Source organism: Lemur catta, chromosome 12, assembly GCF_020740605.2.
Source record: "Lemur catta isolate mLemCat1 chromosome 12, mLemCat1.pri, whole genome shotgun sequence".
Taxonomy (NCBI): Eukaryota; Metazoa; Chordata; class Mammalia; order Primates; family Lemuridae; genus Lemur; species Lemur catta.
The window spans coordinates 48,743,587-48,759,631 of record NC_059139.1 but is presented as its reverse complement, the minus strand read 5'-3'; the positions used below and the strand labels follow the sequence as shown (position 1 = coordinate 48,759,631).

The window sequence follows — 16,045 nt, the reverse complement described above, 5'->3', positions numbered from 1 at the left end:
ACGTATCCATTTAAGTGTTGATCAGTTAATACCAATTTGATGGTGTGAGTACATGTGGTGCTTGTTTTTCCATTCTTGGGATACATAATTTAGTAGAATGGGCTCCAGCTCTATCCAGGATAATACAAGAGGTGCTAGATCACCATTGTTTTTTGTGGCTGAGTAGAACTTCATGGTATACATATACCACATTTTATTAATCCACTCATGTATCGATGGGTACTTGGATTGTTTCCACATCTTTACAATTGTGAATTGTGCTGCTATAAACATTCGAGTGCAGATGTCTTTTTTATAGAATGTCTTTTGTTCTTTTGGGTAGATGCCCAATAATGGGACTGCTGGATCAAATGATAGGTCTACTTGTATCTCTTTGAGGTATCTCCATATTGCTTTCCACAGAGGTTGCACTACTTTGCAGTCCCACCAGCAGTGTGTGAGTGTTCCTAGCCCTTCTTGACTTCTGATTGCCGACTCCTACAACCTCCCCCCTCTCATTCCTGTGCAACCTCTCCCTTTTCCACCTCCTTTCCCTGTAGGGCCTGACAGTGCTGCACACTGGTCCTTATCTTACCTACTCAGTTCCTTTTTATTTTCTTTGCTGGCTCTTTTTTCCACTTTTAAATTTTGTTTTCACTTTTTGACTAATTGTATGCGCTTACAGGGCAGATGGGGTGGATTAATGGTCAAAAACCAGTAACACCAAAGTCCACCTGTAACCCCCAGACCTCACTCATAGGCACAACTTCAGCTACCATCTCCTTGGGACCTATCCTCTGATCTTAATCTCAAATCACATATCTTTCCCGAGGGTCAATCTGGAATTTCCAATTTTTTTTTTTTTTAGACGTTTTCACCCACATGTTCTACACCTGTAGCTCAGTGTGTTAAAAATCCAAATTTTCTTTTTTTTAAACCTTCTGACTCCCCCGTTTCTCTGACCTGTACAGCTTCAATTCATCCTGTTCATCCAGGACTAGCAGATAAATCTTCTAAAAAACCAACATGGTCATGTCAATATCCTGCTCAAAAGCCTTTCACAGCTCCTCTGAAAGTAAATAGAGCCTTAATGGCCTGGCCTTCACTCAGTGTCTCCCATGATCTGGCCCCAGCCTACCTTTCCAGCTTCGTCTCCTGGTAGTTACTAAGTCACATCTTGGCCAGATATATCTACTTTCTTTCTTGCACCTGTGCCCATGCTGTTTCCACCACTTTTGTGCCTTATTTCCCTTTTCTATCTCTTCTTATAAAAATTGTAGCTATTCCTCAAGGTTTTAGGCCAAGTACGTTCTCATTCATAAAATCTATCAGTCAACCTAGCTGGAACCTTTCTTCTCATCCCTCTAACATGATACATTGTATGTGCCCTTCACTTCGTACTTACCACACTCCACTGCGTAGTATTACTATTTCTCACAAACCATTGCTCACACTGGCTTACAGACACCCTGACAGCAAAGGTGCCTGGCTTATACACTTCAGAAGCCCATGGAAACTAGCATAACTTTAGGTTTCAAAAAGTCAGGAGAACAGTTAAGGTCCACCTTGGCTAAGGACATTTCTAATATAGCTACCTACACAATTTTTACATAACTGAGTCAGAAAATAAATTAGCAAAAGTAGCTTAAGTTCCAGTAAGAAGGGAAGACTATTTAGGCAGGGATGGCTCTCTCCACTCCCACCCATTAATGGCTTTATTAGAGAATTTTAAGTTAAATTTTCTGACTTTCAATAAACTTTTGGCCTTCAGTTGTTGCAGACATGCAAAATCAAAAGTTAATTCAACACTTGAAAACTTATCACTTGTGAGAGAAAACTGTACCTGAACATAGCCCTAATGAAACAGACATATCTCAAGAAATTTGATATATTTTAATATGTTTGTATAACTTATAACTTAAAAATGATTTTAGTAAATCAGAGATAGCTAATCACCAAAAGGATCTATACATTGGTACTTTTATATACATATTTATATACATACTTTACTTCTTCCTCCAGAGCAGTTTTAAAAAGCTTGAGAAGTAGATATTCTTCTCGCTGATTAGAAGCATAATTGTATAGTGTGAAAATGACGGTATCCATAAATTTTGTTGACTTGTTCTGTGGCATCTGGAAAATCAGCTTTGCCAAATATAAAGGGTTGGTCTATAAGGAAACAGAGAAGAAAACAAAAGAAATCCCCACAAAACTATAGTTAACGTATTATTAAAGTGGAAAGCAGTATCTGATTCCCTCCTCTTCAATGACTTCATATGTCATTAAAAGCATATAAATGAGTACCTGGCACATAAGACTTTAAAAGGTATCAGCTAATATTACTAATACTATGCCATGGGAAGCTATATTGGAAAGTCATGATAGAATTTAAATGTTGCACACTCTACATTTAATATAATATATAATATGACTACATTATATAGGCTTTTCACTGTTAACCCTTTTGAGCCCCATATCAATATTTATTATAGAGATGCAGAGGATAGGGGTGGTCAATAGAATCTGGGGTCCAATGAGACTGGCAAGAATGGACTAACGGCCCAGCTGCACAGACTAACCTAGGAGGACTGATGGATGAACAGGGGGAAACACGTACCATCTTCTCAGACTAGAGAGAATAAAAGATACATTTACATATGGAGACAGCAACATGGCCACAATGTCCTACAAGGAGAAGGGAGAGTGAGGTAGGAAGGCTGAAGGGAAGAGTGAAAGTCAGGATAGCTGACAAGGGAAGTGCCAGAAGACCATGACCAAAACAACAACGAAGACCTCCTGGAATTTACAAAAAATTTGACATGGAGCCCCCAGGGCTCAGCTGAGGACAGATTCCAGGAGATCTAGCACCAGCCTTCATGGGAGTTTTTCTCCAGTAGCTACGCCAACCAGGTAGAGATTAAAAGAGAAAAAATAGTATTTAGGTTATAGAAGAAAGTATTTACATGAGAAATTTAATGCTCCTCATCTTCATCTTCCTTCTGACGGGAGAAGAAAATGTTTCCACATTTGAAAACCAGTATTCATCCAATATACTCAAGCAGTTTGGTGTTAAAGCTTTTGAGAAAATCCAAATTCTGGTTTACTTTACTACTTGGGTTTACTTTCAAGCTCATAACAACTGGCTGAAATTTTATGCATCAGCAGCTCAGGACAACTTTTTCTTGATAGTTCTGTAGTGATTCTTTTCTAACACAAACTAAACATATGGGAATTATGACAAATGAAACTAACTCCAGAGCTGAAGAAAGAAGGCTACTCATTATTCCTCCTCAGGTGACCTAAAAATTTCAAATTTAGGCTTATACTGAAAAGACAAACCAAAAACAAAACCTATACTGGCTGCCCTGCTGCTTTGGTTAAGAATTCTTGCTAAGGTGTAATCGAAGAAGAATCCGGGCCACTTGCCTTTCCATAATTTCTTCATTGATCTTGGGCTAACGTCTCAAAAGGAGAGAGAAGAGGAGGAGAGGAATACAAGATTTCAAGAGATACTTCACTTAATACAACTGAATGGTCATGCCCTGTGACTATCAGTTTTGGACTGTTTGGGGGATAAGGTTTAGCGGAATTGTTCCACACATGTTCCTGTGCTTTTTCTCTTTTCCACAAATGAGCTCCACTGATACAACAGGGTCTTATAAATAATACAAGTCTTAGGCCAACGACTAGACTATGACTTTTCTTATGACAAATTCTGTCAAATTTTGGAAACTAAATCCTCAAGAATGTTCATATGCTTGGAATTTCATGGATGTAAAAAAATGAGAAATGGGGCCGGGCGTGGTGGCTCACGCCTGTAATCCTAGCACTCTGGGAGGCCGAGGCGGGTGGATTGCTTGAGCTCAGGAGTTCGAGACCAGCCTGAGCAAGAGCGAGACCCCGTCTCTACTAAAAATAGAAAAATTATCTGGCCAACTAAAATATATATATATAAAAAATTAGCCGGGTATGGTGGCGCATGCCTGTAGTTCCAGCTACCTGGGAGGCTGAGGCAGTAGGATCGTTTAAGCCCAGGAGTGTGAGGTTGCTGTGAGCTAGGCTGATGCCACAGCACTCACTCTAGCCCGGGCAACAAAGCGAGACTCTGTCTCAAAAAAAAAAAAAAAAAAAAAATGAGAAATGTCTAAGATTAAATTTTTAACTGGTGATTGACTATTAAATTATGCAGAACAAAAATCTCCCCTGCTTAAAGTGAGCCCTGTTTCTTTCTGAAAAGGTTGCTGGTGTTAAGCAGTAGATTCGATGGACAATTCTAAGTACTATTATACCTTTCTCCTTCCATGCTGCCATGGCGTGGCTATCTGTGGCACCTACATAGTTCGAAGACGATGTTCTCCAAACTATTATTCCAAGTAGACAATTTTCAGCTTTACCAATAGTGACATATTTTCTCTCAATGAGGTTAACCACACCTCTTGTTTATGGTTTATATAATGTGCTCTGTATACATCTAATGCAAGTGACATCCACAGACAAAATTCAGGCATCTCCGGGTCTTGAAAGATCACCACAAACAGCAATCCCACACTGAGGGACACCTGGCTCTCACAAGGAAGAGCTACTGATCCACACCTTTTGCAAGTTTTCCTGCTGAAGGGGAGGCTGGTTTGTATCTATCAGTACCACACAGTTTCCTCTGTGACTAACTGTATGTGTGACAAGGGCGGATGGGCCGCATCAGTGGTCAAACAAAACAGTAACTGGTCCGTAAAGTCCAACCCTAACCAGCTAAACTTATTAGTTCCCACCAGCACTCAGGAAGCAATGGAAAGTTACTATTCATTTAGAGCATAATAACCCATGAAAATAATAAAATAAAAAAGACGTATTTCCTAATGTCAACCCTCTGGCTCTTTCCTCCAAAGAAGTGCAGGCTGGTTCTGGCAAAGATCTGTTTTCACATATACTTATTTTCATTTTTCCATGGATGACGGCATCTGTTTATGTTATTAGATTTATACTGTCTCTGTGCATAACTGTAGTATAATACAGTCACAAAGAGCATGGGGTCTGAAGTTCAACTGCCTGGGTTCTAAAACCCCTGTTTTACCATTTACTGGCTGTGCCTCAGTTTTCTCATCTGTAGTATGGGAATAACAGTACTTATTCTCTCATGGTTCCCAGGGCTATAATAAGAACTAGATGAGATAATGTATGTTAAGCACTTAGAATAGTGCACTTGGTACTTAGTAGGTGCTCAAAGCATGTAAGCTGTTATAGCCAAGGTACTGGGAAAGATACACTGTAAGCCAAAAACATGGAACATAGTATTTATCCCAAACTCATAGTAGAAGATACATTGTTCTCACCTGTAAAAGGTAAAATAGCTGCTGGTAAGTTTCTAGTGTTTTTCTCCTCTCCTTACTTAAACTTTTTATTCCTTGGTTGTCGGTGGTGTTCAATATTTCCATTTCTCCTCCTTTTTTCTTATTCAGCTTTGTTCTGTGTGAAATTACATCCTGTAAAAAAATTTTTATGACATGACTATTTTTAAAATTCTGGTACTCTTTAACTCCTCCCTTCACCCCGAAACACACATAATTGGAATACAGGCACACCTCATTTCATTATGCATTGCTTTACTGCACTTTGCAGACTTTTTTTTTTTTTTTTAAACAAATTGAACGTTTGTGGCAACCCTGTGTCAAGCAAGTCTATTGGCACCATTTTTCCAGCAACTGTGCTTTTTGTCTCTCTGTCCCATTTTGGTAATTCTTGCAATATTTCAAACTTCTAAATTATCATATCTATTATAGTGGTCTGTCATCTTTGATGTTATTACTGTATTTGTTTGGGGGCATCATGAACTACACCCATATAAGATGGTGAACTTAATCTATAAACACTGTGTATGATCTGACTGCTCCACCACCTGGCTGTTCCATCTCTCCTTCGGCTTCCCTATTCCTCGAGACACAACACTATTGAAATTAGGCCAATTAATAACCCTACAATGGCCTCTCCGTGTTCAAGTCAAACGAAGAGTTGCACAACTCTCACTTTCAGTTAAAAGCTAGAAATGATTAAGCTTAGTGAGGAAGGCATGTTGAAAGCCAAGACAGGCCTAAAGGTAAACCTCTTGTGCCATCGAACAGCCAGGTTGTGAATGCAAAGAAAAACTTCTTAAAGCCAATTAAAAGTGCTACCCTAGTGAACTCATGAATGACAAGAAAGTGAAACAAAAAAAAAAAAAAAAAAAGAAAAGAAAGTGAAACAGCCTTATTGCTGATGTGGAGAAAGTTTTTGTGGTCTGGATAGATCAAATCAGCCACAACATTCCCTTAAGCTGAACCCTAATCCAGAGCAAGGTCCTAACTCTCTCCAATCCCATGAAGACTGAGAGAGGTAAGGAAGACGCAGAAGAAAAGTCAGAAGCTAGCAGAGGTTGGCTCAAGAAGTTTAAGAAGCCATCTCCTTAACAAAAAAGTGCAAGGTAAAGCAGAAAGTGCTGATGGAAAAGTGGCAGCAAGTTATCAAAAAGATCTAGCTAAGATCATTGATGAAGGTGGCTACAATAAACAGATTTTCAATACAGATGAAACAGCCTTTATTGAAAGATAAACAGCCATCTAGGACTTTCCTAGCTAGAGAGAAGTCAATGCCTGGGCTTCAGAACTTCAAAAAAGAGGCTCTCTTGTTAGGGGATACTACAGCTGGTGACTAAGTTGAAGCCAGTGCTCACTTATCATTCTGAAAATCCTCGGCCCCTTAAGAATTATGCTAAATCTACTCTGCCTGTGCTCTATAAATGGAACAAGGCCTGGATCTCAGCCCTTCTGTTTACAGAATGGTTTACTGAATATTTTAAGCTCACTATTGACACCTACTGCTCAGAAAAAGACTCCTTTCAGAATATCACTCACTGACAATGCACCTGGTCACCCAAGAGCTCTGATGGAGATGCACAAGGAGATTCATGTCTTTTTCATGCCTGATAACACAACATCCATTCTGAAGCCCATGGATCAAGGAGTAATTTCAACTCTTACTATTTAAGAAATACATTTTATACGGCTATAGCTGCCATAGATAGTGATTCCTCTGACGGATCTGAGCAAAGTCAACCAAAAACCTCCTGGAAAGGATTCACCATTCCAGATGCTCATTTGCGATTCATGGGAGGTGGTCAAAATACCAAAATCAACAGTAGTTTGGAAGAAGTTGATTCAAACTTTCACGGATGACTTTGAGGAGTTCAAGACTCCAGTGGAGGAAATAACCACAGATGAGGTGGAAATAGCAGGAGAGCTTAAAGTGGAGATGTGACTGAACTGCTGCAATGTCACAATAAAACTTGAACAGTAAGTTGCTTCCTATGAATGAGCCAAGAAAGTGGTTTCTTGACATGGAATCTACTCCTGGGGAAGATGCTGTGAACTTTGTTGAAATGACAACAAGGAATTTAGAGTATTACATAAACTTAGTAGAAAAAGCAGTGGGCAGGATTTGAGAGGACCAATTCCAGTTTTGAAAGTTCTGCCGTGGGTAAAATGCTATCAAACAGTATTGCATGCTACAGAGAAATCTTCGGCGAAAGAAAGTCAATTGAGGTCACAAACTTCACTGTTATTTTAAGAAACTGCCACAGCCACCCCAACCTTCAGCAACCAACACCCTGATCAGTCAGCAGCCATCAATATCAAGGCAAGACCCTCCACCAGCAAAAAGATTATGACTTGCTGAAGGCTCAAATGATCATTAACATTTTTTAGCAATAAAGTATTTTTAAATTAAGGTATGTATTTTTAGACATAATGATATTGTACATTTAATAGACTACAGTAAAGTAGAAACATAACTTTTATATGCACTGGGAAATCAAAAAATTTGTATGATTTGCTTTATTGCCGTGGTCTGGAACTGAATCCACAATTATCTCCAAGGTATTCCTTTATTAATTTTCTACTTTTTCTTCATGAAAAAGCAAAGGAAGAGAGAATCTTAAATGAATGAAGGAAATGTAGCTTGCAGGTGAAGTTGGCTTTTGTGATATGTGTTCTCCAAAGCTGTACTCATTTGCTCTAAAGATGTTATGTAGGCACCAAGATAAGTCAATGGGGAAAAAATAGTCTTTTTAACCAATGATGCTGGGACAACTGGATATCCACATTCAAATGAAAGAAGTCAAACTCCTACCTTATACCATAAATAAAAATTAATTCAAAAGAGATCAAAGAACTCAATGTAGGGGCTAAAACTATAAACCTCTTGAAAGAAAACCTAAGCATAAATCTTTACGACCTTGAATTAGGCAATGATTTCTTAGATATGACAACAAAAGCACAAATGACAAAAGAAAAAAATAAGTAAATTAGACTCCATGTAAATTAAAACCTTTTGTGATAAATGACAAAAGAAAAAATAGATAAATTAAACTTCATGAAAATTAAAACCTTTTGTGATTCAAAGGATACTATCAAGAAAATAAAAAGACAACACACAGAATGGGAGAAAATATCCTATATCAGATATAAGGGACTTACATCCAGAATATAGAAAGAATGTTTACAACTCAAAAGTAGAAAGACATATAGCCCAATTAAAAAACGGGCAAAGGATTTGAATAAATATTTTCCCAAAGATGATATATACAAATGACTAGTAAGTACACGGAGAGATGTTCGATATTATTCGTTGTTAAAGGAATGCAAATCGAAACTACAAAATATCACTTCATACTTAGGATAGCTATAACAAAGATAATACCAAACATTGGTGAGGATGTGGAGAAACTGGAAACTTTGTACCTTGCTGGTAGAAATGTAAAATAGAATAGTCACTTAGAAAAACAATCTAGCAGTTCCTCAAAAGTTAAACATACAGTTACTACATGATCCAGCAATTTTACTCTATATAGCCAAGAGAACTAAAAACAAAAGCCCACATAAAAACCTGTACATAACTGTTCATAGGAGCATTAATCTCAATAGCTAACAAGTGGAAATAAACCAAATGTCCATCAATTGAATAAAAATGTGTATTCATACAATGGAATATTATTCATCAATAAAAAGGAATGAAATACTGACACATGCTACAACATGGATGAACCTTAAAAACATTATCCTAGGTTTCAAAAGCCAATCACAATATGCCACATATTATGTGATTCCACATATGAAATGTCCAAAACAGGCAAATCTATAAAGAAAGAAAACAGATTACTAGTGGTTGCTGGGGCTGGGAGTAAGGGGAGAACAGAGTTATTGTTAATGAATATGGGAGATCTTTCTTTTTTGAACTGAAATATAATTCACATCCTATAAAATTCACTCTTTTAAAGTGCATAATTCAGTGGTGTTCATTATATTCATATGATTGTACAACCGTCACCACTATCCAATGCTAGAATATTTTCTTTGGAGTTTCTCTCTGGGGTGATGAAAATTTTCCAGAATTGGAAGTGATGACTGAACCATCTTATGACTATCTTAACCACCAATGAACTATATACTTTAAAAATGTGAATTATTAAACATATCTCAATCTATAAAAGCACCTGCAAAACATACACAATGTAGAAATCAGAGAAGGAAGAGAATGAAATCCTCTAAACATTTAACAAAATTAAGGTTTTTCTTCATGCTGCTTTAAACATTTGCAAGAAATTTTGGAAAACGTGGTTGGAAACATTGTCAAGTGTTCACCTCAGGTGAGCTTACCCTCCCTCAAATGCATCAAATAAATCTATTACCTTGATTTTAAATATAGAGCAGGAAAAAGAATTCTGGTTACATATAATGCCCCTTCCCCCTCCCAACTATTTTCAACGGAGGTCCACCTGGACAAGTGGAGACTCTTTGTTCTGTCCCCCGGCTTCATCTTCAGGTAATGGTTTTTGACATATGCAGGTGAGAGGGGAGGGGAGGGGGAGGAGAGGAGAGGGTGGTGAGTGAGCTCTGGGGCAGAACTCAATTCCTCTGCACTAGCAGCAAAGAGCTGGGAGAATAATGGAGGAAGGGAAACAGCAGAGGTAGACGTGTGTCAGTGGGTGAGCCCTTCTTCCTAGCGCCTGTGGAATTCCGACTTGCTCATGACTGCTCTCGTGTCAAGGGAGGTTTTCTTTGGGAAGTTTATGAGAAGGATCAGAGTCAACCCAGAGGGGGGTTACAAACAGAGGTGGATAATTTTTATTAATCAGAACTTAATTTTCCCTGTTCTTAAGAAATATTGAACATTTGAGGATTACTGGTTTGAAAGAGCAACAATATTTACCTTGTTCATGATCTTCCCACATCTCAAAGTTGCCCTTCTGCCACCACCTTCTCCCTTCCCCTGATAAGGGGGGATCCGCATGTAGGTAACTCACTTTTGTGCAAGGTGTGGACTAGTACAAAGGGCTTGGGCTTCAAAGTCATAAAGATACGGGTATCTGTAATGTGTGATTAGCTTTGTGGACTTGTATAGGTTAACCACTCCAAGTCTCAATTGTCTAATTATAAAATGAGCTTAAATAATAGCAATCTCACTGAGTTGCTGTAAAGATTAAAAATGTAATTACCTAGAACATTTTCCAAAGAAGAAAACAGGGTCACAGAGATTAAGAAACATGCCTAAGGTCACATACTAACATGAGCAGTGAAGTACATAATTAAGTAGTAAAATAAATCTCAATCCTGGGTTTTGGGTAATGCTGGCTTGCAAATCTGAGCTCTTACATGATGCGTAACATTTACAAATAGGAGTTTTAGCACTTAAAGATTACTTTTGGTTCCTACTTAAGTTTTCCTTCCATCTAGTCTGAGTCTATACTTTTTCTGCCTTCCTATGCCTCTAAAAACCCTCTCAGTTGCTTTGTCTTCTTTTTCCAAACCATTCTTTTCACCTAAAACCTGTATTAGCCACTTTACTAACCCACTAATTTTGAGGTTTTTAGGAGGAACGCTGATTTTAAAAGAATTGTAAAAAATTTTAAGTTTACAGTTGCTCTATAAGAACCAAGCCAATTTCCTCTAAAATCCTTTCCTCACTAAACACACACTCATTGTTTAAAAAGAGGGGGAAGGGTAAAGAAGATAAACTTATTTTCCATCACCCAAAGAAAAATCACTTAAGTTTTTTTCTTCTGGCTTTAACTTCTTTCCTAAGACAAATCATACTGCTTTAGGTACTATCTTCTCCTCCATTATATTGCAAACCTTTTCCCCTGCCCTTAAATACTCTTTAAAAAACATTATTGTTTTGGTGTTTAGGTTGTTTCTCACTTTCCCACTACCATAAACAAAGCTTCAACTGCTCTACTCTTACCATCAAACTAAAAATGCTTCTATCAATAAGAATAAAGACTTCATATTTAACAATTAAACTTCTAATAAATGTTGGGTTCATATTTGGCATTTGAAAATGTAAGTTGAAAAATTAACTTTGTTTTATAATGCTATCAATTAGTAATAAACGCCCTTAAAAAAACAAACATTCATAAATATCCGGAAACCTTCCATGATTGTATCTGCATAAAATAATTAAACTAACTGATTTGCAGCTAAGTCTTTATTTTAAAAGCAAGGCATTCCTGTTTATGGGGATAGGGTGAATCAGCAGTTTAAGGCTCTAAAAGGCATTCTCTAAAGGACCTTCTTGAATATATTATACTTTAAAAGTTCTCACCAATTTTCCCAGTGCCTGTGTCAATCTCTGTAATGCTCTATGCGATTGTTCCATGACAAGGCTCATGCCCTGGTAACTTTATATTCTCTAATGCCCTCAAGCATATTTTCATATTTAAATATGTATCTTTATTATCAATTACTTTTAAAATTTCTTTTATATTTTTGTAAAAGCCTTAGCCTTATTATGAAGACACACATGTGAGCACATTTTATTATTAATATTTATAAATTTCATTTCAGAATGGTGAAGAAGCCTTACGAAGTATGTTGTAAAAAGGGGGCATAAAATTTTACAGGTCTGAGAACCACTAACTTGTAATGAAAATGATAAATGAACTTTAGACAACTTATTCTAGATTCCAAATGAGCTTAGCTGGACCAAAGTGTCATAAGCATAAATAGTCACTCACCACATAAGGACATTTTGGTCAAGGTTGGACCCCATATGTGACACGGGTCCTGTAAGATTATAGTATTTTCACTGCACTTTTCCTATGTTCAGATATGTTTAGATACACAAACACCACTGTGCCACCACTGCCTACAGCGTTCGGTACAGTCACATGCTGTACAGGTCTGTAGCCCAGGACCAATAGGCCGTATATGAATGTACAGCCTAGGTATGTACCGGGCCACACCATCTGGGTTTGTGTAAGTGCACTCCACGATGTTTGCACAGTGACGAAATTGCCTAACGATGCATTTCTCAGAACGTATCCCCGTTGTGAAGTGACATGTGACTATACATATGCATCTTGTCTCTTCTGGGAGCTGACAGTCCCATAAACCCCACTGACCTCTAGCGTGATCCTGTTCTTCACCAAGAGCCCAATCTTGATGTCCATCAGGTTCAGGTCTTTCTCTAGCTGTTGATTGGCTCTAATCTTGGTCACCACTTCTTCCCTTAATCGTGCTACCTCCAGTTCCTCCTGGAAATCCAAATCACTTTGGTCTAATAGGTGTACAAACTTGCGGATTACTGATAATGGTGGGTTTTTGGAGCCAACTGCAGAGAAAGGAAGAGGCATACTTTAATTAGGAAACCATGGAATGATTATCAACAGGAAAGAAACCAGGTATGTATGTATGTATGTTTTTTGTTTGTTTGAGACAGAGTCTTGCTCCATTGCCCCTGCTAGAGTGCAGTGGTATCATTATAGCTCACAGCAACCTCAAACTCCTGGGCTCAAGCGATCCTCCTGCCTCAGCCTCCTGAGTAGCTGGGACTACAAGCATGCGCCACAGTGCTCGGCTGGGTTTTTTTCTTTCTTTCTTTTTGGTAGATATCGGGTCTCACTCTTGCTCAGGCTAGTCTTGAATTCCTGAGCTCAAGCAATCTTCCCACCTTGGCCTCTCAGAGGGCTAGGATTACAGGTGTGAGCCACCGTGCCTGGCTCAGGTCTTTAAATAAAGTATTAATAGAAAAATATACCAATGAAAGCGCTTAGTCTTTGGAAGGAATCTTTAAGACCCCCATGTAAAAATCTAGACAATGAAACCAATCATATAAATAAATGCACGAAACGGATATTCGGCCCTACTATCTTCTAGTTATCTACTAGTCATTTATCAGCTCACTCTCACACTGTTCCGGATTCATGCCCTGAGAAGATAGTCCTATCTGTGCCTTATTCATGAGGAACCTGGGAAAGAAAGTTAACGTAAGTTACCTCGGCTCTGAGACCTTGTGGCTGAGCCAGATAAGAGATTAATGTTCTTGCTGCAGGAAGCAGAAAGTGGTTTATCTCAGCCTGAAAGATCTTTGGGAAGGAGCCAGGAGTGAGTAAAAGCTGAATTAGCAAAGGTCAAGCAAGGGAGGATTGTAAAGGCCAAACAGGAACCAAAGGAATGATAAGTGGAATGAATGTTCTACTCGGCAGAAATAAAAAGATTTTAGAAATTGAAACTTGGTCCTTGTCCTTTTAGCACGGGCCAAGGGAGAGTGCTCAGAAGCTGGGGGGCCAGCCCCAGTCACTGGCAGAGGTATTTTCATTTACATTCTCAAAGGGTTTCCCTCAGCACCTGGAACTTCAAGCTTTAATTCCTTGGCACTGTGACTCTTGAAAAAATGTATTTTTTAATGTGCTTAGTGAGATCAGGTCTGTGTAAACTGTAAGAATAAACTGGACCTTTGAGAATGACTGATTAGACCCAGCAATCCAAAGATGACTTGGAAGAGCCCAGGCCAGCTGTGGCAGCCCCAATAGCTGCCCTGCTTTACATCGGGGGCCCTTGCCAGTCGGCCTTGTACTCTCAGCTTGCTTCTGTGGTGTTTTGAAACTTCAAAAATAAGAAGAGCTAAACCAACAACACAAACAATTAACGGCATGAACCCAGCATGAACGCCCTAATCTATAGTTATCTATATTATTATTTTACCACTTCTGGTGGTCTTTAATGGAGAAGTTGCCTTGCATCATGGGACTCTTAATTTCTGGATCACTGAGGATTGTGTATCTTTGCAGTACTAATAGGCCTCTTGAAAACAGCTAAATTAATATTTTAGCTTCACTAATTGTTGTATTTAGTTAACAATTCAGGGTCAAATTTAGGCTCTAACTTAATATTGCCTCTATCAACACTGGGCTTTTTGACATCTTCATCTGAGAATCACTTTGTGGTACAGGTATTGCAATCTCAGGAAATCGGACCACTCTGTAGTCTATACCTATAAGTGGCTACATCATAGTTCCAACAACTTCCAAGCTTGAATGCATTGTGCCATTCCAAAGGGAAAGGGTGAAAATGGATGGTGACAAACTAAGAAAAGTGATTTTTGTTTCAGATTAAAAAACCCCCAAACCTTAGTTTTCTGAAGGTACTGAACTGAGCAAGAAATGAAAATTATACTTCAGTTATCACAAAACCACTCAATTTTTGCCAAAGTCCAGAGAAGCTTACATCTAACTCACTAACAGTTTCTATCTACTTTTTAAGCCATAAAATTGCCTAGATTTTGAAATTGGAATTTGTCTTTATAAACGAAAATGTGAACAAAGGGAAAATATCACCACGACTACCCACAAAACCATGTTACATGAATGCAATGAAAATTAGCCTGTGTTCATTTGGAAAATTTATTCTTACATCATCTTTCATGTACACAGGCAATAGCAAAACTGTGTTAATGTCAGGGCTGAGAAAACAAACCCTCTATATTCCACCTTCTTGTTAAAAATTTAAAAATTTCTAGGCCGGGTGCAGTGGCTCACGCCTGTAATCCTAGCACTCTGGGAGGCCGAGGCGGGTGGATTGCTCAAGGTCAGGAGTTGGAGACCAGCCTGAGCAAGAGCGAGATCCCGTCTCTACTAAAAAATAGAAAGAAGTTATCTGGCCAACTAAAAAAATATATATAGAAAAAATTAGCTGGGCATGGTGGCGCATGTCTGTAGTCCCAGCTACTCGGGAGGCTGAGGCAGTAGGATCGCTTGAGCCCAGAAGTTTGAGATTGCTGTGAGCTGGGCTGACGCCACGGCACTCACTCTGGCCCGGGCAACAGAGCAAGACTCTGTCTCAAAAAAAAAAAAAAAAAAAAAAAAAAAAATATATATATATATATATATATATATATATATATATATATATATATATATATCTCTACCAACTGAGAGACCTCATTAATTCCAAAGTGGAGAACCTGTAACACTGAAAAGATTGACTCTTCCTCAGGTTGCATACAAATTCTGGAATCTAGTGGGATAAGGTATTATTACTAGATGCTGCAGGCCAGAGGCAGAGCGTGGACTCCAAAGCTTTTCTAGCCTCTTCCTTCACAAGTACCAGGGAGTATCTTTCTTGAGCCATATGCTTCATCCCTTAATTGAGATAAACTTTAGATAATAAAAGGTGCTAATCTAGTTACTCGGCACTGTAAGCAATACATTTATCAGCAGGCTCTTCTTGATTTAATCTGGGACATGTGCATGTTGTGATAATTAGAACATAAAAATGTAATACATAAGGAATCATTTTATGGAAAAAGCCAAAATAAGAGGCCAGGAGCAGTGGCTCATGCCTGTAATCCCAGCACTGTGGGAAGCTGAGACAGGATTACTTGAGGCCAGGAGTTTGAGACCAGCCTGGTCAACCCAGTGAGAGCCCGTCTCTATAAAAAATTAAAAAAAAAAAATTAGCTAGGCATATTGGTGTGTGCCTGTAGTCCCAGCTACTTGGGAGGCCAAGGCGGGAGGATTGCTTGAGGCCAGGAGTTTAAGACCAGCCTGGTCAACATAGTGAGACCCTGTCTCCAAAAAATATTAGAAAAAAAATTAGCTGAGTGTTGTGGCTCATGGAGGCTGAGGTGGGAAGATCACTTGAGCCCAGGACTGCAAGGTTACAGTGAGCTATGGTCATGCCATTACGCTTCAACCTGGGCAATAGAGTGAGACCCTGTCTCTTAAAAAAAAACAAAAACAAGCTGCACACACAAACAAACA

General features: G+C 38.6%; 1 protein-coding gene across 1 annotated transcript in view; it reads right to left on the bottom strand.

Moving 5' to 3' along the window:
* IQGAP2 (IQ motif containing GTPase activating protein 2) overlaps positions 1 to 16,045 on the bottom strand; it is a 271,207-nt gene that overhangs the window by 33,131 nt on the left and 222,031 nt on the right. The window contains exons 21-23 of the mRNA XM_045566428.1: positions 12,407 to 12,615; positions 5,310 to 5,459; positions 1,985 to 2,148 (exon numbers count right to left, since the gene is read on the bottom strand). Of these exons, the coding sequence (XP_045422384.1) occupies positions 1,985 to 2,148; positions 5,310 to 5,459; positions 12,407 to 12,615 (523 nt within the window). The remainder of the gene's footprint in view (positions 1 to 1,984; positions 2,149 to 5,309; positions 5,460 to 12,406; positions 12,616 to 16,045) is intronic.